The sequence below is a fragment of the Mytilus trossulus genome, chromosome 12, assembly GCF_036588685.1.
Source record: "Mytilus trossulus isolate FHL-02 chromosome 12, PNRI_Mtr1.1.1.hap1, whole genome shotgun sequence".
In the NCBI taxonomy this organism is placed as follows: Eukaryota; Metazoa; Mollusca; class Bivalvia; order Mytilida; family Mytilidae; genus Mytilus; species Mytilus trossulus.
This window is the reverse complement of record NC_086384.1, coordinates 14,283,885-14,306,926: the sequence shown is the minus strand read 5'-3', so window position 1 is coordinate 14,306,926 and position 23,042 is coordinate 14,283,885. Positions and strand designations below refer to the sequence as shown.

General features: G+C 32.2%; 1 protein-coding gene across 1 annotated transcript in view; it reads right to left on the bottom strand.

Moving 5' to 3' along the window:
- Window positions 1-9,116: 9,116 nt before the first annotated feature.
- The window catches only part of LOC134692800 (uncharacterized), a 34,547-nt gene continuing 20,621 nt past the window's right edge, over window positions 9,117-23,042 (bottom strand). The window contains exons 5-10 of the mRNA XM_063553353.1: window positions 22,521-22,600; window positions 16,637-17,885; window positions 15,218-15,973; window positions 11,430-12,022; window positions 10,416-10,630; window positions 9,117-9,239 (exon numbers count right to left, since the gene is read on the bottom strand). Of these exons, the coding sequence (XP_063409423.1) occupies window positions 9,137-9,239; window positions 10,416-10,630; window positions 11,430-12,022; window positions 15,218-15,973; window positions 16,637-17,885; window positions 22,521-22,600 (2,996 nt within the window). The 3' untranslated portion in view covers window positions 9,117-9,136. The remainder of the gene's footprint in view (window positions 9,240-10,415; window positions 10,631-11,429; window positions 12,023-15,217; window positions 15,974-16,636; window positions 17,886-22,520; window positions 22,601-23,042) is intronic.

The following is a 23,042-nucleotide window of genomic DNA, read 5'->3' as shown; positions in this document are numbered from 1 at the left end:
GAGTATTTACTTGTTGAAATTTAAGTAGACAGAAATCAAGTTCAAAATATATCTCCTACATTGTACTTTGTTATTGTATCTTGCACATTTTATGTTTTAATGTTTCTGATAATACTCTATTTTTTAGATTTGAATATTTTTAGGTATTATGAAGTTAATATTATTATAAAACTAATTATTTCTCCTACATTTACAGTGACTTGCCTATGAGGTCTGCTGCCATTGGATATTGAACTTAAAGTACTGAATTAATGGATTAAACATGAGTGTTACGGTTTACCTGTAGCTATTGTTCAACCAGATTTAAACATTTACATACAATAGGGACATTTAAATTGACCAGTTGATTTTGTAAGATTTAAATCTACCTGTAAAAAATTTCTTTCACCTAACTCAAAATTTCAGCATGCTTTTTTCCTGAAAATTTTCTTGACCTAGGATTATTCTATCAAAATATTGAAAGGGTAGAACTATTTATGGTTTTCATTGTTTTAAATCCCCAGTATTGATAATATTTCTAAAATTTACCATAAAATCTGAATCAGTAAAATATTTTGTTAACTGCATAGTAAAACTGTTTTTAAATAATAAACGATTCTTTAAATTTATAACCTTCATACATAGTATTGTCCATTTGTCAGTGACTCATGAAAGAGCTATCCAGGTTATTTCAGTTTCAATTTTCATTTGGATTATGTGTTGTGCATTTCTTTATAATGTCCCTTCAAGATTTTCATTTTGGATTATGATATTTGCGGTGTTCTTCTTTGTAATTTATTATAAGAGGATTTTTGTGGAAAAAATACTGTGTTTACTGAAGGAAATTCAATTTGCAAATTATGGAATAAGTTATCTAAAAGGTTATAAAAAATCAAATGTGAATGCAAGTAGGAGAAATAATTTCAACACATTCATTATAAATTTTGTGATATATTATTATAAGAGTGATTCACCTGTTTAAATGGAATATATATCATGGGAATTATCATGGAAATGAAACAAAATGTTAAATTCATAAAGTGAATATAGTCTAATGTAGTGATAAAGTGAAATGAAAAAGTAAAATATTCCAAAATATTCCTAATGTTGGGATAATATGAAAGTGAAATTGGAAATAATCATGGTAAAGTTCTGGATCTAATATTGTTTAATTGGAATATGAAATAAAATTCAATGCTGTGGATATTATAAGTTATCTACGTTCATATCCGTAGATATAGATATTTTAACACCCTGAAGTACCTCAGTACACCCTAAAGCGTAGCCGAAGGGTGTACAGGGTACTGAAGGGTGTTAAAATATCCATATCTACGGATATGAACGTAGATAACGAATTTATCCCCGGTCTTAGTCCGAACCGGGCGAGTTTTATGGAAATTCAGGTACAAAGTGGTAACGTGAAAACTATCATTCATTATCTAAAGAAGTTTTATTGAAATTTGGTGATTTTGCATATTTTTTACGGGCTGTAGGGTACTAACAAAATTATAAAAATGTTATGAATTATTTCAGATAAAGAAAATTGAATACTGGATGAGATATAAGATATGTAGAGTAAATAAAATAGTTCATTCAAGTATGAATTTGATATTTCAATATGAATATACATTAACAATTTGTACAAGGAACATGTCAAAAACAAATTATTTTGAGTTGTTTCCCATTAAAAAGCTAAACAGATATTCACAGTGTTTAGTTAATGTAAGAACATGAAATAAGCTTGTGTCTTTGTATCAAATATAAGTGATAATTTATTCATCCCATATAAACTAATTTAGATTGAATACATATTATGTTATTCAACAAAGATAAAAATTGAAGCCTTGATGCCATATAAAAAAACTATCTCAGTTATATCACAACAGTATCAGGTGAAGTAATAGGATAAAAACACTTCAGGAAAAAAGCATGCTGAAAGTTTTGGTTGGGTGAATAAAAAACTGAATAGGTAGCATAAAGGTAGATTTAAATCTACCAAACCAACTGGTCAATTTAAATGCCCCTATTGTATTGTCAATGTTTCAATCTGGTTGAACAATAGCTACAGGTAAACGGTAACACTCATAGGCAAGTCACTTTAATGCAATTTAAAGGAACTGTAACTTAAATCTAACAAGTAAACCCCTTAATTTTATTCATGTATTATCTCCAAAAAATTCAAAATTCAATAATTCTTTAGAATAATTGGTGAGAATGTAATGGTCAACAACTATAACTGGTCATTGTTTTTGGTGGGTCTCTTTATTGCAACACTAGGGAGACTTACAATAAATCAGATATAAACACATCAACATTAAGATTTATTATAATTATATATCATATAATTTTGGATGTAACGTGAGTTTTGATTGGCTGACAGTATTTTGTCTATCAGCCAATAGGCATAATATTGAGATGTGACTGTGACTTCATCAATATTTTTTTGCTGATTTACTCCGACTTGAAATGGAATTTAGAATTAAACTTGGTATATGTGAATTAAACAAAGGAAGCAGACAGTTCATGACAAAATTGTGTTTAGGTGATTGTGATGTGTTTGAACATCTTTTCTTTTCTTTTTTTTATAAGTACATACAGTATTATAAAGTTAAATTATACACTTTTTTTTTTTTTTCAACTTTAAATATTTTATTTCATTCCTGGTTGTGAACAATGTCCCTTACCGCTACAACAATGACGCTAAGGTTCATCCCTGTGTTGTTAATTGCTAATAAAACCAGGGGATTTGATTAGCAAAATATGTATACTTTATATTTATATCTTTTGTAAGTTGCATTTTACAAAGTATTCATACGAGCACACAATACATACATATTATTCAGTGATCTAATATATATATTACCCGTAGCCAGGGGATGTTTGAACATCTTTCTTTACTGAACATTATTGCTGCTTACAATTATCTCTATCTATAATGAACTTGTCCGTGTAGTTTCAGTGGAAAATGTTAGTAAAAAATTACAAATTTTATGAAAATTGTTAAAAATTGATTAAGTAGGACAATAACTTCTTAGGGGGTCAATTGACCATTTTGATCATTTGGACTTATTTTTGAGTCTTAAATTGCTGTTTACAGTTTATCTCTATCTATAACAATATTCAAGATAATAACCCAAAACAGCAAAATTTCCTTAAAATTACCAATTTAGGGGCAGCAACCTAACAACGATTCATCTAAAAAAATCCTGGGCAGATAGATCTTGACCAGATGAAAATTTTTACCGCTGTCACATTTGCTCTAAATGCTTTGGTTTTTTAGTTATAAGCTAAAAACTGCATTTTACCCCTATGTTCTTTTTTTAGCCGTAGAGCCATCTTGGTTGGTTTGCCAGGTCACAAAACACAATTTTTAAACAAGATAGCCTAATAATGATTCTGGCTATGTTTGGTAAAATTTGGCCCAGTAGTTTCAGAGGAGAAGATTTTTGTAAAAGTTAACTAAGATTTACGAAAAATGGTTAAAAATTGACTATAAAGGGCAATAACTCCTAAAGGGGTCAACTGACCATTTTGGTCAATTTGACTTATTTGTAAATCTTACTTTGCTGAACATTATTGCTGTTTACAGTTTATCTCTTACTATAATAATATTCAAGATAATAACTAAAAACAGTAAAAATTCCTTAAAATTACCAATTTACGGGCAGCAACCCAACAATGGGTTGTCTGATTCATCTTAAAATTTCAGGGCAGATAGATCTTGACCTGATAAACAATTTTATTCCATGTCAGATTTGCTCTAAATGCTTTGGTTTTTGAGTTATATGTTACCCCTATGTTCTTTTTTTAGCCGTAGCGGCCATCTTGGTTGGTTTGCCCGGTCACAAAACACAATTTTTAAACTAGATAGCCTAATAATGATTCTGGCTATGTTTGGTAAAATTTGGCCCAGTAGTTGCAGAGGAGAAGATTTTTGTAAAAGTTAACTAAGATTTACGTAAAATGGTTAAAAATTTACTATAAGGGGTAATAACTCCTAAAGAGGTCAACTGATCATTTTGGTCATATTGAATTATTTGTAAATCTTACTTTACTGAACATTATTGCTGTTTACAGTTTATCTCCATCCTTCATAATATTCAAGATAATAACCAAGAACAGTATAATTTCCTTAAAATTACCAATTTAGGGACAGCAACCCAACAATGGGTTGTCTGATTCATCTGAAAGTTTCAGGGCAGATAGATCTTGACCGGATAAACAATTTTACTCATGTCAGATTTGCTGTAAATGCTTTGGTTTTTGAGTTATAAGCCAAAAACTGCATTTTACCCCTATGTTCTATTTTTAGCATGGCGGCCATGTTGGTTGGTTGGCCGGGTCAAAAAACACAAATTTTAAACTAGATACATCAATGATGATTGTGGCCAAGTTTGGTTCAATTTGGCCCAGTAGTTTCAGAGGAGAAGATTTTTGTAAAAGTTAACGACGGACGACAGACGATGGATGCTGGACGCCAAGTGATGAGAAAAGCTCACTCCTTCGGGCCCGGTGAGCTAATGAAAAGGAATGATTGTGCTAAATAAACAAGTAAACTGCGAGCTACTGCTCACTGATTATACCCCCGCCGCAAGTGGATAATATTAATAGTGTAAAAATATGCAAGTGTTCGGTAAACAGGAAGTTGTCAAGTGATCAATCTGAAAACGCATCACACGGTATAGCTGACTTATATAAATCCTGAAACAAAATTTCAGAAATCCTTGTATTGTAGTTCCTGAGAAAAATGTGACGAAAATTTTCAACTTGGCTATCATGTGTAAAACCGTACAAGTGTTCGGTAAACAGGAAGTTGTCAAGTGATCAATCTGAAAACGCATCACACCGTATAGCTGACTTAGATAAACCCTGAAACCAAATTTCAGAAATCCTTGTATTGTAGTTCCTGAGAAAAAGGTGACGAAAATTTGGCTATCATGTGTAAAATCATACAAGTGTTTGGTAAACAGGAAGTTGTCAAGTGATCAATCTGAAAACGCATCACACCCTATAGCTGACTTAGATAAACCATGAAACCAAATTTCAGAAATCCTTGTATTGTAGTTCCTGAGAAAAATGTGACGAAAATTTTCAACTTGGCCATCATGTGTAAAATCATACAAGTGTTCGGTAAACAGGAAGTAGTCAAGTGATCAATCTGAAAACGCATCACACGGTAAAGCTGACTTAGATAAACCCTGAAACCAAATTTCAGAAATCCTTGTATTGTAGTTCCTGAGAACAATGTGACGAAAATTTTCAACTTGGCTATCATGTGTAAAATCATACAAGTGTTCGGTTAACAGGAAGTTGTCAAGTGATCAATCTGAAAACGCATCACACGGTATAGCTGACTTAGATAAACCATGAAACCAAATTTCAGAAATCCTTGTATTGTAGTTCCTGAGAAAAATGTGACGAAAGTTTCATGGGACGGACTGACTGACGGACGGACTGAAGGACTGACGGACGGACTGAAGGACTGACGGACGGACTGAAGGACTGACGGACAGACTGACGGACAGACAGAGGTAAAACAGTATACCCCCCCCCTTTTTTTAAAGCGGGGGTATAATTACAAATTGACATTCCTTAAATGTATAAATTAGCCAGCTTTTCAAAATCATAACAATAATAGGGACCTCAGTGGGCAAGTGGTCTAAGAAGTTCAATTACTGTCATCACTATCTATTCGCCACTGATTATTTGAGTTCGAACCCCGCTGGTGCGGGTGCACTTGTTTCAAATCTTAATGACTTGGAATGTCAGTTTTTTTAGTGTTATATGTATGTATCTTTTGTACTAGTTCAGTAAATATAAAACTGATTCATATGCATATTTTAATTTTCAAAATCTAAAATCTAAAGTTATCAATATGCAATATATATATATGTTAATCTAAAAAAAAAAAAAAATGAAGTAAGTTTATATCAATCATTACAATATCTAGTTTTTCTATTTTTTAAAATCACTATTAATTTGATCAACAATTTTTAAACTGGCCCGAGAACACAGTTATTTCGTAGTGCAAATCTTTTAGACAACAAATGAAAAGTAAAAAATTCCACCTATGCTTTCTCAATGATATTTTTACAGTGTGTTCTACTACTTTTGGGACAAACTATATCAATATAATAGAAAACTTCATCAGTTCTTACTCAAAATATGGACAATTGTATGTCAAGGAGATGTTGAATTCTTTTGAAAGCTACTAGTTTTTAACCTTTTTTAGCCGACCTAAATCGCTACAACATATAGGATAGAAATTATTTTACAATATAATTTCAAGGGTATCACCATTTATAAAAAGAATTATCTACTTCAGGAATAAATAACCTCAGCTTTTAAAACTTTTAGTAATTTTGTTCCTCAATGTTCTTCATCTACCTACTTACTAGTATCTGGTCTCTAAAACTTTTTTTGATTCGAGTGTTCCTACTAAGTCTTTTGTAGGTGCCACACGCGCCTGGTGCAAATACAAAATGTCAATCCTGGTAGCTATGATGAGGTAATTTTCACCCCTACTTGCTATTTAAGGCTTATAACAGGTAGAAATAAATTACGGAAGGAGTATGAAAAACATTGCAACTAATATACTGTTCATAGTGGGACTTTACTGGTAGACAAATGTAATCAAAGCAAAGGACAATAACTGTGTTCTCGGAACAACTGGTAAATATTCATTGAGAAAAAAATATATATTTCACACGCCACACTAAAGCAGTTTATACAACATAAGATAACAATAAGCAAAATGTCAATAATTATCAATACCAAACATGCATTACAAATCTACCATCTTGATTAATTAAAAAATAACACAAGCAGGAACAACTAAGTCTGCTATCTTTAAATCACATATTGGAAGAATTGTTCTTTTTAGTAAAATTTCAGTGACCTTGAGATTTACAGCATTAACCCCACAAGGCTGCATCCCCTTTCCTACATCTTCAATTTGTGCAAGTTTTATTCTAATCATACCACAAAAATTCCAGACCATTACATTTATCAACCCATATTTCCAAATAGTCAGTTTGACCTTGTACCTAACTATCATTATGCCTATTTTGCTTTTCAAACTTGTCCATCTGTGTAATTTCAACAAAATCAAGTAAAGCTTAAGGAAACCAATGGTACCAGCAGGAAACTACTTTTTTTTCATTGTTTCCTCTGAAATTTACCAGTAACCTTTACCGTTGATCTTTTGACCCTTTTATTAAAATGTCTCATTCCCTTCATTATAGCTTCAGTATAAAGATCAGTACAATCAGGCCCTGGTTCCACACTCAGACTCCAATAGTAAGAGGACAATAACTTAGGGCTGATAAGAGGGCCAACAGGGAAAATGCTTTAAAAATATTCTAAACACAAATCTAAATATCATTTAAAGAAACATTTGAAAAATATGTATCACAGTGGGGTAAACAATCAATTATAAAGATATGTCAAGCATGAAAAAGCATAAATATTAAAAATAAAACCCAACACATATTTTTAAACTACATATATTAGTTTTAGATGCATGATATTTTTTAATCAATTGTTATCAGCCTTGGACGAGCTGTCAATAACTACTAGTTCTGTCATATCTGTATTAAGTACCTTTAGATTATTTTGGTGAACAAGTATCTAGCCACGTCCACTCTGTGTTTTTCTTAGATGTATTTCTATGTGTATCCATCTGAGTTAAGTTGCTCTTGTGTTATACTATTACTATTTGTTTTTCATTCATTATTTTGTACATAATTAAGGTTGTCAGTTTTATTGTTTGAATTGTTTTACTATTGTCATTTAGGGGCCTTTTATAACTGACTATGCAGTATGGGCGGTGCTTATTGTTGAAGTTATGGTCCTTAAAATTGTTGAAATTTTCAAATTCAATTCAGTTAACTACAGTTAACTTATAAAAACCATAGATACTTTAAGCTTTGTATGCTTACAATGACTTTACAAACAACTTTCATAGCTATCACAAATCTTTTTCAAAGTTTAAATTGGATTTGGTAGATATTACTAAATATATATAAATATATGCAAAAGCACTGTTATTTCTAAGCAAAAACTATGCAAAACAAAAACTAACCCATAACAATTTAAAACAGATAATAACAAATATAACAAAGTATATGTTAGCTTCTTGGTTATGCAGTGAAATTTACAAATCTGGATGATTGAAAAGTAATCTATTGTATAATCTCTAACTTAAATTAAAAAAATTGTCCAAGATTCATATATCTTTTTTAAAGTTGTAGAATTATATTCATTTCTTTATTCTTTTCTGCAAATGCCTGCCCAATCTACAAAAATAATAAACAATTGTAAAAATCATACTTTCATGCAAAATTTGATAAACTTGATAACTATGGTTTGGTTTCAAATTCACCATTATCAAATAACCATACCTTCAACACATTTAGTGATTTTTATAAATAATTTGGGGAGCACAGATTAAACTTTACAGTAATTCATTTTCTCTGCTCACTAGTACTTGAATTTTATTATAGACCCTGTATGTCTATCAAACATCCATAAGACATTTCTATACGAAATGTAACGCCAATAAATCACAAAAAAAACTTGAACTTGAGTCTTTGCTATAATTAGATGACCAGTCTTAAGGTTGCATTTAACCAAACATCCTTAGATGTTTTCAGTTGTAAAACCTAGCATTCAAAAAATTAGTCACCAAGTACTGGTGAGCTGAGAACAAGACGATTATACAAATGAATGTCCTTGTCACTTGCTAACCTAGGCATAATAGCCTTATTTTATACTACACATTATGGGTCTTCAAAAAAATACTGCATCCAAGGGTGGACTTGCTCCTTAAAAAGCATTTAACTGTTAATATCAGTTGAACTAGTTACTACTGAATATGAATTCAGAATCATACGATAGGAGATACATGCTATAACAGGGGATAACAGGGGAGAGTGTCCTTGTGGATGCACACTATCTCACTACTTATTAAGATTGTATGAATTAAGACATATCACATTTCTTTTTGAGTCTGTTTTATTCATGCTTACCTTGACCTCGTTCATAAAAAAAGCTATAATTGTTTATAATACAAACAGGTTAAACAAATGCCTGCCACAACTTCCCTAATCAAAATAAATTTCTTCAAATACCTTTCCATGTTCTATTGAAATCCTTTCTAGAAAATGGACGTGTTTGGTCCTATATCTTTTTCTGTGACACCTTTAGCAGAAAGCTCATCAATAACTCTATCCAAATAAGAATCATCTGGGTATCCAAATCTGATAAAAAAAAAAAAAGAAAACATTCAAACTTTTACAGTCATAGGCAAATCTCAATCTCTTAGTTAAAATTTGCCATTACGTACAACAAATAAAGATTTTCTTTCTATACTTATATGATAGATTAAATTATCAAATATACAATTGACGAGACAATTTTTAAGCTTAAGAATGAAAAATGTATGGACTGGCAGACCTATTTATGAACTGAGAAGCAAGGTAAATGCAATAAAGTCTCCACTTCTGGAGTGGGAGCATAAAATAAGCAATCCGTAAAGTTAATATAAAGATATAAGAAGATCTCACAATGAGACAACTCTCCATCTAAGTCAGAATTTGTAAAAGTAAACCGTTATAGGTCAAAGTACAGTTTTCAACATGGAGCTTGGCTTACACAGAACAGCAAGCAATAAAGGGTCCCAGAAATGACTACTGTAAAACCATTCAAACAGGAACATCGAAGGTCAAATCTACATTAAAAAGAGAAACATTGAAACACATCAACAAAGGACAACCACCGAACAGGTTTCTGACAGACTTTAAAAATTTATGTATTGTTTTACAAAAAAGGATTATCCCTTGATGACCTTTACTTTTATAAGTGATACTTTGGTTTGGACATTACACAAGTGTAGGAAGGAATCAATAATGCATATTAAAATGTCAATGGAACTTTATAATCATGATCAATCATCAGGAGTATGCTAAACATATTTGAAAGGTGAATTGCAGTTAATTTGAAAACATAAATTATCATGCAGAAATAAAATTTGATGGTGAAAGTTGGAGTAGGCTGATTTTCCTCCAAAGTGGTGAATTTCAATTGGAAAGTTTTAGAGAAATTTATCAATATTTATTTCCATCCCAAATTTACTTAACCCTAAAAGTGTCTACACTGTGTCAGACCCATACCACATCTTAAGATTTATAGCACATGAACAGATATGAAGCTCCCTTTCACCAATAATATTGTAAACCAATGGGCTTATTACTTTTATAAATTGTTACTTGAATTGAGAGTTGTCTCATTGGCGCTCATACTACATCTTCCAATATCTATATAGGTATAAGAAATCTTATAAGACTGACAATTGAATATACTGGTGTCTAATAGCATAGCTACATCAGCATGTCTATAACTATTTAATTGACAAGACACAAATATTTTATACATACTGTTCATATGGTTTTGGGTTTGTTTTATGGTGGATATCATTCCATGTTACAACTCCTTCTTTTCCAGTTGTACGAGAATCACCTATGGTGAATACCAACTTCCTGTCAAATGCTACTCTTAACATCTTTGCCACTAATTGTCCTTTCCTATTATCTGGTAGATATCCTATTCTTCTTATACCTTCAAACTTTCGCCCTTCGTCTTTATGTTCTGGCTATAAAGAATTCAAAGGCATGTGAAAAATATCTTGTTTTGGTGTCATCATATTACTGTGGATTCATTTATTTTCAAGGGCACCAATTTTCATGGATGAAGGAAAACCTGCATCTTTGTTGACATTTAATTTTATGGTTTTGCCGAATGCTTTTAGAAGCCTTTAGAAAATTTGTCATTGGTTGAACAATTTATTATATGGTTCACCTAAACCCACAAAATCCACGAAGATTGGTATCCCACAAATAATAATGAATCTATAGTAAGATATTTGTATTTTGTCAGCAATATTGAAATGCATTTTATGGTTCATCAATCCAGAATTTACTAATGAAGTGCCTGTCTTAAGTTAGGTGACTCTTTTAAGTAATTACGTAATGTTTTATCTTAATGTTTTTGTGTAGGAATGAATTGGAAAAATATTTGGAAGAAATATGGAAATTCACTTTGATATCAATTCATTCTAAGCTTGCACCAAATGTTATTCTATAACTTACACAAGCATAAAATACTGACAAAATACTTTCATAATTCATATCAATTCATTAATAGTAACATTTTATAGATATTGCTTTACATAGGAACAATATCAAATATGCAAGTGTAGTTAAAATTTAAAAGCAGTTCAAAATCATTTTGATGCAGTGTCAAAACATTACATTATTTGTGTCAATTTATCAGTTTTTAACTTCACTTTGACTTTACAGTATTTCATTGCAACCAATGTAAAAATCTATGTCAAACTCAGGTTTTCAACAAAATCTAACATTCCTTTAATCTTAAGAGTCAAGGTAACATACCCCTTGTCTTCCTGAATCAATAATATATTCAATTTCAATTCTCCCACAACCAGGATAACCAGATAATGGGCTTGATCTTCTATACACTTTCATGGTACCAGGTGGTTGGTTACCAGTTACAACACCTTGTATAGATCCACATGTTGGACAGACAGGATTATTTATTTTAAAATGCTGGCTGATGCAGTTATGGCAATATACATGACCACATTGAAGTTTCCTGGGGTCATCAGGTGTATCCATACAAATCACACAATCTTCCAAATTTCCTCCTCTTACTGTAGTGCCTAGTTTCCCAGTTCCAGACTTGGGTATTGCTCCAGTTGCACTATTTCTGTTTCGTTTACCATCTTTATCTTCATCAGTTCCATCTGTATCATCTTTATTGTGACGTTTTCGTCTTTGGAAAGAAGTACATGGTGAGAACAGTATTTCTTTGTCTAGCTGATCGGTGACTGCTAAAGCCATACCCAATTCACTGGTGACAATATATAATTCCTGCATGCTGAATTTGTCATTCTGCAATTCTTGTGAGATCTCCTTTGATAGGATTGATGCATAAGTGACATATGGTGTATCATAGCCATCAGCTCCTGCAGAAATTATATATAATATATTAAATGCAACATACATGAAAAACAATAATCTGTTGACACACAGTTAAGTGGAAATATACATTAGCTAAAGGGAGGGATTATGCCTGATATTCATATGATGAAGATATAATTTTTTCAATCATTTTAATTGAGGGATTGAGCTGGCATAATTGTCAGTAACTGCAAGTAGTCTGTTGTTATTTATGTATTATTGTCATTTTGTTTATTTTCTTTTGTTACCTCTTCTGACATTGGACTCGGACTTCTAAACTAAATTTGACTGTGCGTATTGTTATGCATTTACTTTTCTACATTGGCTAGATGTATAGGGGGAGGGTTGAGATCTCAAAAAACATGTTTAACCCTGCTGCAGTTTTGTGCCTGTCCCAAGTCAGGAACTTCTGGCCTTTGTTATGGCCTTTGTTAGTCTTGTATGATTTTTAATTTTAGTTTTTTTTTGTATAATTTTGAGTTAAGTATGACGTACATTATCACTGAACTAGTATATATATTTGTTTAGGGGCCATCTGAAGGACGTCTCTGGGTGTGGGACTTTTTGCTGCATTGAAGACCTACTGGTGACCTTCTGTTGTTGTCTGTTCTATGGTCAGGTTGTTGTCCCTTTGAGACATTCCCCATTTCCATTCTCAATTTTATCATATATACATTTCATTATATTTAGTTCTGACATATGAGGTTATAAAGAGACAAAACGGAAGAACATTGATCAATGTGCTTGTAAGCACCGAAGGGTATAAAGATTCTTTATATCTTTCCATTGAACATTGCATTGTATAAAGCATTGGTTGTAGTTGGTGTAATTGTTAAAATTATTTTTTTCAAATTGGAGTTATCTTCCTATGTTCATAATTGTAGTTGGTTAAAATTATTTTTTAAAATTGGGTTATCTTCCTTTTCAGCATTTTGTTCATTTGTAAAGGGGAATAACTCAACAAAAGTAAATGTGATGCCACCAAAATTCAAACTTGATCTGTGTTTTCATGTATGATAAGCATTTTGAATAGGTTTTAAAAAATTTGATTGAATCAAACTAAAGTTAGAGAACAGAAAATGTGGGACATACTGACAGACATACAGATGGACAAAGGTAAAACTTAATGCCCCCTCTGCTACGGTAACCTATGTCTATGATGAAACAAAAATGCCAATGTTAATACAACTACATATCAAATACTATTGACTCATGGTAACAAGGTTCCACTAAAACTGCATGAAAAACACAAAATTTAACATGTAAACTATAAAAATGTTTCAAATTCAGAAAACCATGATAAGGGGCTAAGCCATATCAAATGCATGGCAATTATACATGCAAATGCTATTACAATTACATACCATATACCATTGACATACAAAGATAGGTTCAACACCAAATAAAACACTAATACAATTATGATGCTGTTTCTTACAACACTGCTGGAAACAGCATACAGGTCAATTGATTCTATTTTGGGGGGTAACACCTGGAAATTCAAAAGCTCACCCAAGATTTTACAATACTCAAATAACTAAACATTTCAGGAATGAGACATTTTTCCCCTTTAGAACATGTTTTCTACTGCCATGAGACCATTTCTCTATTATGACAGATTTTCCTCTGGATACATCAAATTCAAAAATCTTCCAGACAGGAATTTTGAATATGCTATTATAAATTAAATATTTACAGGTATTGAAACACCTTTGATTAACGCTTTTTTATCTTGTTTCAAGTTCACATACAATTTTTTATGTGCAAATATCAAGACAACTATGGCCGTCTGCATAACCTGGGACTAACACCTTCATGTACATGCATTTTAGTTGCTACTAAGAAATTCAATATTGAGGCAATCTAGTTTTTAGATTTTCAGCTGTGTCTCCATTCTAGATTGACAAATTGTTACTGAGATAAATCTGAAAGAAAATTATACTGATGCAGGAACAAAGTCTGAAGTTCATATACTGCATTAACTCAGAAAATGAAAGTCAAGGCAAAGTTTAAGACCAGTATGATGCTTTTGTACACAAATTTTGTCAATTTAAATGCTTTGGTACAAAAGATAATGCACAATACACAAATCAACCAATGTTTTACTATCATAGCGGTCAAAGTTTAAGATCAGGATCACCTGACTTTGATATATATGACATCCCCATCCCAAGATATATCAGCATATCAAGTTTGGTCAACTAAGCTGTGGTGAACAAAAGTAATAAGCAGTATACCAATCAGACAAGGTTTTTTGAACTCATAGAGAGGTCAAAGGTCAAGATGAACTGACTTTGGCATATATGACCCACCCCAACCTAATGATGCACCTGCATAAATGTTTACTAACCTTAGTTTTAAGGTACCAAAGATATGAACTGAACACAAATTGGATATGGTTTTCTATCATAGGGACAAGGGTTAGAGAAAAAGTCAGAGATTGGACTTTGGTTATATGACACACCTCAGAACATGATGCAACTTCATACTAAATTCAGTAAACCTAAGTTTAAACATATAAAAGTTGAGCTGGACACAAATTGGATAAAGTTTCAGTGTCATAGTGGCCAGAGAATACAGTTATTTCGTAGTGCATTTCTTTTAGACAATAAATTCAAATTAAAAAAATCGCACCTGCTTTTTCTCAAAAAGATTTTTACAGTGTAGTGTACTACCAGTGAGACAAATAATATCAAAATTATAGAAACTTCTACCAACTCTAACTCAAAATATTGACAATTCTGTGTTAAGGGGGTGATAAAATTTGACCTTTCAGAACTGGACCAATTCGCTACTTAACATAAAGATTCAGCACCCCAATTTCTTTGACATGTAATTTATCCCCCTACTTAATATTTCATGCATTTAATATCTAGAAATGAATTGGGAAAGTGTATCAAATAAAACAATTAACATCAAGTTATACACTGTCTATTTTCGTAGACAACGAAAACCAAAGGACTATAACTGTGTCCTTAGACCTAGTGGTCAAAGTTCAAAGTCAAGGTCAGAGTTACCTGACCTTATTATGTTACATACTAAGTTTGGTTATCCAAAGTTTTACTTAACAAAAGTTATGCACCATACAAAAAACAAAACAGATGAACAGACACAAAGACAGATAGACAGACAGACAGACTTGGTGATTCTTACATATGCCACCTCAAAACTTTGTTTGCAGGGTGTATAAAAATACTTACCAATTCCTAAGACAGGTATAGCTGCAGTTGATATATTTTTACTGTCACTACAGTGCTTTAGTATATTCCGTATGGTCAGGCCCAATTCCTTCATAAATTTGGCATTATCTTTTACAGCATCCTTATCCCATCTTGGTGCAACTGTATGAAGAACATACTTAAAAGGAAGTGTTGAGGGTGAGGCTGCAATTTTTTTTACCTCGCTTCTTTTGACAGTTTTCATACCAAGAACATCTGTCCTATATCTTTCATTACTAGCATTGGCTATTGCCTTGGCTATTCTACCTTTACTCAAGCAAAAGTCATCCTGTGGGCAAATAATGACATCTACACACATTTTAGTGATATCATCTTGGACTACATGAACTTTGAACCCTTTGGCCGTCATGTACTGCTTTTGGAACTTCTCTTGCTTAACAGTAGAGCTTTGGTTGCTATTTTTACCATTTGTACTACCAGAGTATTTCCCTGCTTTAGCTGCATCATCTGAAAGTGACCTTGCATACTTAGGTGTATTATCATTCTTTGACAATGAATGACCAGATGGATTTGAAACTCTACTACCAGAAGACTGGACTGATTGATCAATGTTCAGGTTTTGTTTGAATTCCTTCTGTATTAATCCAACCATAAATGCATCTTTATCCATAAAGTGAATTTCTCTAAGACAAGTTGCTTGTCCAAAAATATTGCTGTAGTTTTTGACAGCATTACAATACTGGGTACAGCAGACTTCTCTTGGAACTCCAAATATACCTTAAATATAATATGAAAATACAATAAATTAAGAACAAAACACAAAAACATATATTAAACATAACAAGATGCCCTCTTTAAAATATATCACCTACTTCTCTGTTCAATATTGATTTTAAGTAATTGATTTTTATGAAAATTAGACAAAAGTGTTTTTTTTTTTAACCAGACAGTAACCAGTTGAAAAAAATCTAAACATGAAACAACTGAAAATATGTGCACACTCTGAAATGTCTCGCCTGCTTTACTAACACTATCAGTATTTATTATATACTTAGTCATGTTAGTAGTAGATACAGATAAATTTTTTGAGTAATACAGTCAATGGCAAGAGTGCTGTATCAGAAACTAATGGATCCAAAACTGTCCAATACTATATAAGGGGTGCTTATTTGAATACAAGCCAAACATATGTACTTGAATCTTTTTGTTCAGGTTGCCCATAGGCCATATATCAAAAGGAGGATGACTTTGTGTTATGTTTGCCAATGGGACAACTCTCCATAAGAGACCAAATGACACAGAAATTAACAAAGAAAGGTTACCATTCAAACTTGAACATTGAGCAAAGTCCATACCCCATAATACTTTTCAATGAAGTCATCAAAACACTTTCTTTCTTTAATATAATCTGAACACTATATGATGCTTATTGAATATTACCTGAACTAATTGCTGGTATAGCCACAGATGTCATCTTCTTAATCTCTGCTACCTTGAAACAGTTTTTAACAGTTTCCTCCAAGTCATTTGCACATTTTCGTTTGTCTGTGTAGATGTACCATCTTGGACCTACTGCATGAATTACACACTGATATGGAAGATTGCCTGCAGATGTTGTACAGCAGTCTGTAACATTTAACTGGCCATTTCTCTGAATGTAATCATCACTCTCCTGCTGGAATCCATAACCGGCCGCTCTTGATATCACATCTGCAACACCTCCACCATGACTTAAAGTCTCATTGGCAGCATTTACTATGCAGTCTACTTTCAAATTAAGAATGTTTCCTACATAGACATGGACCAATAACCCTTCTGAAGTTTTAAATGTATCAGCACTTGGAGGAGGTACTGACGGAGAACTGGATCCCCCACTAAAGCTTTGCGAAAATGATGATCTTGAAGGTGTCATACTTTGACTGAATGATTTATTGCCCATCTGCTCATTTCCTTCTTTTTTATATGAAGGATCAGTAGAAATTACTCTATCTCTTCGACCTCCTCTCCCTTTCTGTTTAATACCTAAAATGAATTCACATTTTGTCTTTGCCATTTGTAGTTTTTCATACTGATTTCCCTTCAATGTGAGAGTTTTTGCATCTTTTGAACGGAAACAAAATATTTCAGAAGATATAATGTTCAGCTCAGTTTCAACCTCTTTCAATTTTAAATCAGTGACTGTCCAACCTTCAGGCATAGGAACATCAAAAGTGGTCAAAGACTGAAAATATAATGATTTTGAGTGTAAGATAGCCTTCATTTCATCTTCCTTTTCACCAACCTGAAGCAATTTTCGCAGAACACCATTTTCATATGTTGGTGAACCTTTGAACAGCTGACACTCTGGACAAAAAAACTTAAGCATTCTGTATTCCATGTACGGAATTTTAATGTCAACATGTCGGAATTTATCGTCTGCTTTTGGTTTCCAATTTGACTTTGTTTGATTATAAGTACGTTTTGCTGCTATTAGGGTCTCATCTTTGGAAAAAACACCAGTTTCTATTCCAAAATCATTTATAATTTGTTGGTTCAATGAAGACATTTGTTCGAATGAGCCTGTTATTTCCAATGTTGTTTGATTGAAGTGGATTTCCCGATCTTTTAACATCTTTAAAATTCTCTCTATAAACTGATTTTGCTTAAGAACTGGATTAATTTCAAAGGTACACTCTTTTATTATTGAGCCCTACAAAAAAAATATTTTGTACATTTCACAATTATACATTATATGTAAAAGTTAGACTATATATACAAACTGCATATTTAAGAAATAATTCATGGAAATTATAGATTGTTGGAAATTTACACATGGCCTTGGCCGTGATATTCGTTATTTTATCCTGAGCATTAGCGAGGGATAAAATTTCATTGATTTATTGATTGTTGGTTACTTAACGTCCAGTGGAAAATATTTCATGCATATTCAGGACAAGAACAAGTTAAAAATAAAAACAATAGGTAGGTTAATATAAGAGAGGATGAGGGTCAGGGAAGTTTGGACTGCCACTTGAAAATGAGGGTATATTGGATAGAGACAGAAATTTTGCCTTGCAACAGGCCACCTACGGACCCCTCAAAGAGTTGTTGCAAGGGTTCTCAACGTGCAATAAGCTTGGCACTCTCTTTACACGAGGCATCAGAGTTAACATCCCCCATCTGACCGGACGTGACTGCGAACTTGATACATCCCACACAGTCAAACGGATGCCCCACTTCGGCAAGCGTTTCACTGCTGGTCGGGAGAAGACCAAGTGACCATAATTCTATACCCCAGTTACCCTTGGGATGGATAAAATTCGAATACCATGACCAAGGCCATGTGTAAATTTCAAACAATCTATGGCCTCAATGAATAATTTCGATTCTAATAGGACAAACACAGTCATTAAAAAACTGTTCTCTTTTACTCCCTGTAAAATAAAGCTCAAATATCTTTATAAATATGTAGCTTGCAAAGGTTATTTTGTAAATAACTGCTAGAAAAAAAACTTTTAATTCTTTGAATTCTCAAACTCAACATTTGCCATTTTTAATTTACATGTTTTTCTCGTAAGTTTCCGTCAAATCCAAAGTTGACATTTTGTAACTAAGCAGATTAAGCCATGTTGACTTGCTAAAATGAATAAATATGCGAATAATGCAATAGAATAGAAAATAAAACAAACCCTACCTCAAAAATAAGTTTTAATACAATGTCATACGAATTCCGATGGTTCACGTAACAGAAAACTTTCAACTTTTTATGGTTTCATTTGTATGACGTCATGTTTTGAAATGACTTAAATGCGCTAAAAAGATTAATAGACTTTCGCAGAATTTTATTTTATTTTTATTTTGTTGATTTTTCCGTTCTCTTGTGCATTACTTCTTTTTATTATGCATACGAATAAGAATAAAAGTTATTTTGTCTTTTTTCAATTGCACTTTTTACAACAATAAAATCGGCAAAGGGTCTGCAAATTATGTTCAAATACATGTGGATAAAGATAAAGAAGCACGTCATATAAGAATATCCATTTTTAGGTTATCTTGTCAACATCTGTCCATCATGCTGCTTAAATATATTAACTTTGCAATGTAACTATGTATTTGACCAATACCACTAGTGGTTCCCCATAAACTCAGTTTAACTGGCCGAGGGGGAAAGAACAAATTATCTGCATGGAAATGAGATGAGCCAATGCTTATACAACTGCATACGAAATATCATTGACCTACCACTAGTTGTTCACCACAAAATAGACCTAATCACAAACTTAAACATTTGTTGAAGCCATCACCAATAGAAACAGCATACCTACTGGTATATGTCTTTCTTTTTTTTACCTTTGTTTGCTCCAAATACCTAAGGAGATAGGTTTATAACACCCAAACTCAACCAAACCTTGCTTTGGTGTTGTAGAATCTTTCAAATGAATGACATTTGTCTCTCAAAATTTGCACATGTCATTAAAGACCTACACTGATTGTTTTCTGCATTTTCCCAATCCAAGATGTTGGAAGGCACCTGATCTACCTTAATTATAAAATATTTTCTTACCAATTTTAATAAATTACCCTGATGGTTTTACATACTGAATCTAAATGTTAATTGTGAACCAGATGCTCCGCAGGGTGCAGCTTTATACGACCGCAGAGGTTGAACCCTGAACGGTTGGGGCAAGTATGGACACAACATTCAAGCTGGATACAGCTCTAAATTTGGATTGTGATTAAATAGTTGACACAGCATAGGTTTCTGACACAGAATGAATGTGGTTTAATGAACTTTAAAAAAAAAATTTGCCTTTGAGCAATTCACTATGCTGTTGAATATTAATCCTCTCAAAAAAATGTTTGAAGAAATTTTATTTTTATTTATGAAATCTAAAATGAAAAAAATTGACCCCCCCCCCCCCCAATTTTTTTTTCACATCCCCCTTTCCCTTATTTCAAAACTGATTTCAATTCAAATTTCTAATGAAGTTTGCAACAATAACTACTCATTTAAATACACATTAAAATATTAAAATGTAAAAAAAGTGCTTGTTATCACTGAAGAGTGACTGAATGGTAAAGATTGTTTTAATCTATCAGTTGGTTAAGTAAAAGTGAATATACATTGTCTATTGTATAAAACAATGATTTAAGTTGATTCAACTACTATTCTGGACAAAGAAAGATAACTCCAATTGAAATCCAATTGGAATTTCTTGCTATTGCACAATATTGTGCAATTAGATATTTCTTGCTATTGTGCAATACTGTGCAATTGAAAATATTTGCTATTGCACAATACTGTGCAATTGAAGATTATTGCTATTGCACAATACTGTGCAATTGAAGATTTCTTGCTATTGCTGAATTTATAACTGTGCAATTGAAAATTTCTTGCTATTGCACAATACTTAATATAATAATTTTGGATCCTGATTTGGACCAACTTGAAAACTGGGCCCATAATCAAAAATCTAAGTACATGTTTAGATTCAGCATATCAAAGAGGCCCAAGAATTCAATTTTTGTTAAAATCAAACTTAGTTTAATTTTGGACCCTTTGGACTTTAATGTAGACCAATTTTAAAACGGGACCAAAAATTAAGAATCTACATACACAGTTTAATTTTGGACCCTGATTTAGGCCAACTTGAAAACTGGGCCAATAATAAAAATTCTAAGTACATTTTTAGATTCAGCATATCAAAGAACCCCAATGATTCAATTTTTGTTAAAATCAAACTAAGTTTAATTATGGACCCTTTGGGCCCTTTTTTCCTAAACTGTTGGGACCGAAACTCCCAAAATCAATACCAACCTTCCTTATATGGTCATAAACCTTATGTTTAAATTTCATAGATTTCTATTTATAAATACTAAAGTTATGGTGGGAAAACCAAGAAAAATGCTTATTTGGGTCCCTTTTTGGCCCCTAATTCCTAAACTGTTGGGACCTTAACTCCCAAAAGCAATACCTGCCTTCGTTTTGTAGTCATAAACATTGTGTTTAAATTTCATTGATTTCTATTTACTTAAACTAAAGTTATTGTGCGAAAACCAAGAATAATGCTTATTTGGGCCCTTTTTTGGCCCCTAATTCATAAACTGTTGGAACCAAAACTCCCAAAATCAATCCCAACCTTCCTTTTGTGGTCATAAACATTGTGTTTAAATTTCATTGATTTCTATTTACTTAAACTAAAGTTATTGTGCGAAAACCAAGAATAATGCTTATTTGGGCCCTTTTTTGGCCCCTAATTCATAAACTGTTGGAACGAAAACTCCCAAAATCAATCCCAACCTTTCTTTTGTGGTCATAAACCTTGTGTCAACATTTCATAGATTTCTATTAATTTAAACTAAAGTTATAGTGCGAAAACCAAGAAAATGTGTATTATTTGCTAAAATATTGGGACCAAAACTCCCAAAATCAATCCCAACCTTCCTGTTGTGGTCATAAACCTTGTGTTAAAATTTCAAAGATTTCTATTCACTTTTACTAAAGTTAGAGTCCAAAAACTAAAAGTATTCGGACGAAGACAACGACGACGCAGACGACGCAGATGTCGACAATATACGATTTTTTCAAATTTTGCGGTCGTATAAAAACTAAGTCCATTTGTCAGTATATTAAATACAGATTTGTTTTAACTGGTTACTGTCTGTGGTTCATAAAAAATACCTTTTGTCTAATTTTTATAAAAATCAATGAAAGAATGATATAGATTTCTTAATCTTTTTAACCTTAAATCTATATCCATTTATCAGCTTTTGACCATATTGAAGAATGAGTCCATTGAAAATAGATGCCCCTGCTTGAAAATATACAACATTCTGCAATTTGTTTTATAATGGGACATAACTGGAGAACATGAGAGTGACACAACCCAAGTTCAAACTCAATCTGTGTTTGGAAGTTATATGCATAGTTTATAAGTTTTATATTGGTTGAGGTAAATTTAAGTTTAAGTGCAGAAACCACAAAGTTAGCAATTTTTCCATTAATAAAGGGACATAATTCAAGAAAACTGAAGGTGTTGCCACCCAAATGAAATGCAAACTTGATCTGTGTTTGTGGGTTATTAGCATTGTGTACAGATGGACAAGGGTAATGCCCACTCAGCTATGGTGAATGCATACAAAACTTATACAATAGAATGATCTTTAATGTTGATGCCACCATATACCTCCACAAGCTGATGGTGGAATGTCAAATCCATATGTCTTGCTTCAGTGACAAAATGTTGCATGGTACACAAGAAGAAGATTAGATAAGACATAATATCACAATAAGATGGAAAGACCAGACCAGTACAGGAAGATACAAGTAATAATAACAACTTACTGAAGCTTCCATTAATGCAGAGTTCCTGTTTGTATCATCAATATCCTCCTGAGAAGGATCAACACTTGATTCTTTTACTTCTAAAACACAATAAAAGATAAAACACCCTTTACTATAAATCTATCAAAATAACACCCGTCTGCATTCAAGACACAATACTTTATCAGATATCAGTTATTCTATTAAAAAAATTGTTTATTGCATATTCGTAATTCTTATATTCTATGGAAAACTGCAAAACATGCTTCATTTTTAGATCTCACATTAATATTTATCTGAGCCGAACCAGAATTTAAAGATATTTTCCATAAGATGTCTTATACTATAATATTGTAAGGTCAAATAAAATTTAAAAAAATTGTTGAATGTGAATGGGCAAGTTTTACTATACAACAAGTGTATGTGAACTTTCTTATATAATGATGGAGAGTTGTCTCATTGGCACTCATGTCACATGTTCTTGTATCTATCTACTGGAGGGTAAATCGTAATAACTAATTCTAAAAGAACAATCAAATCATT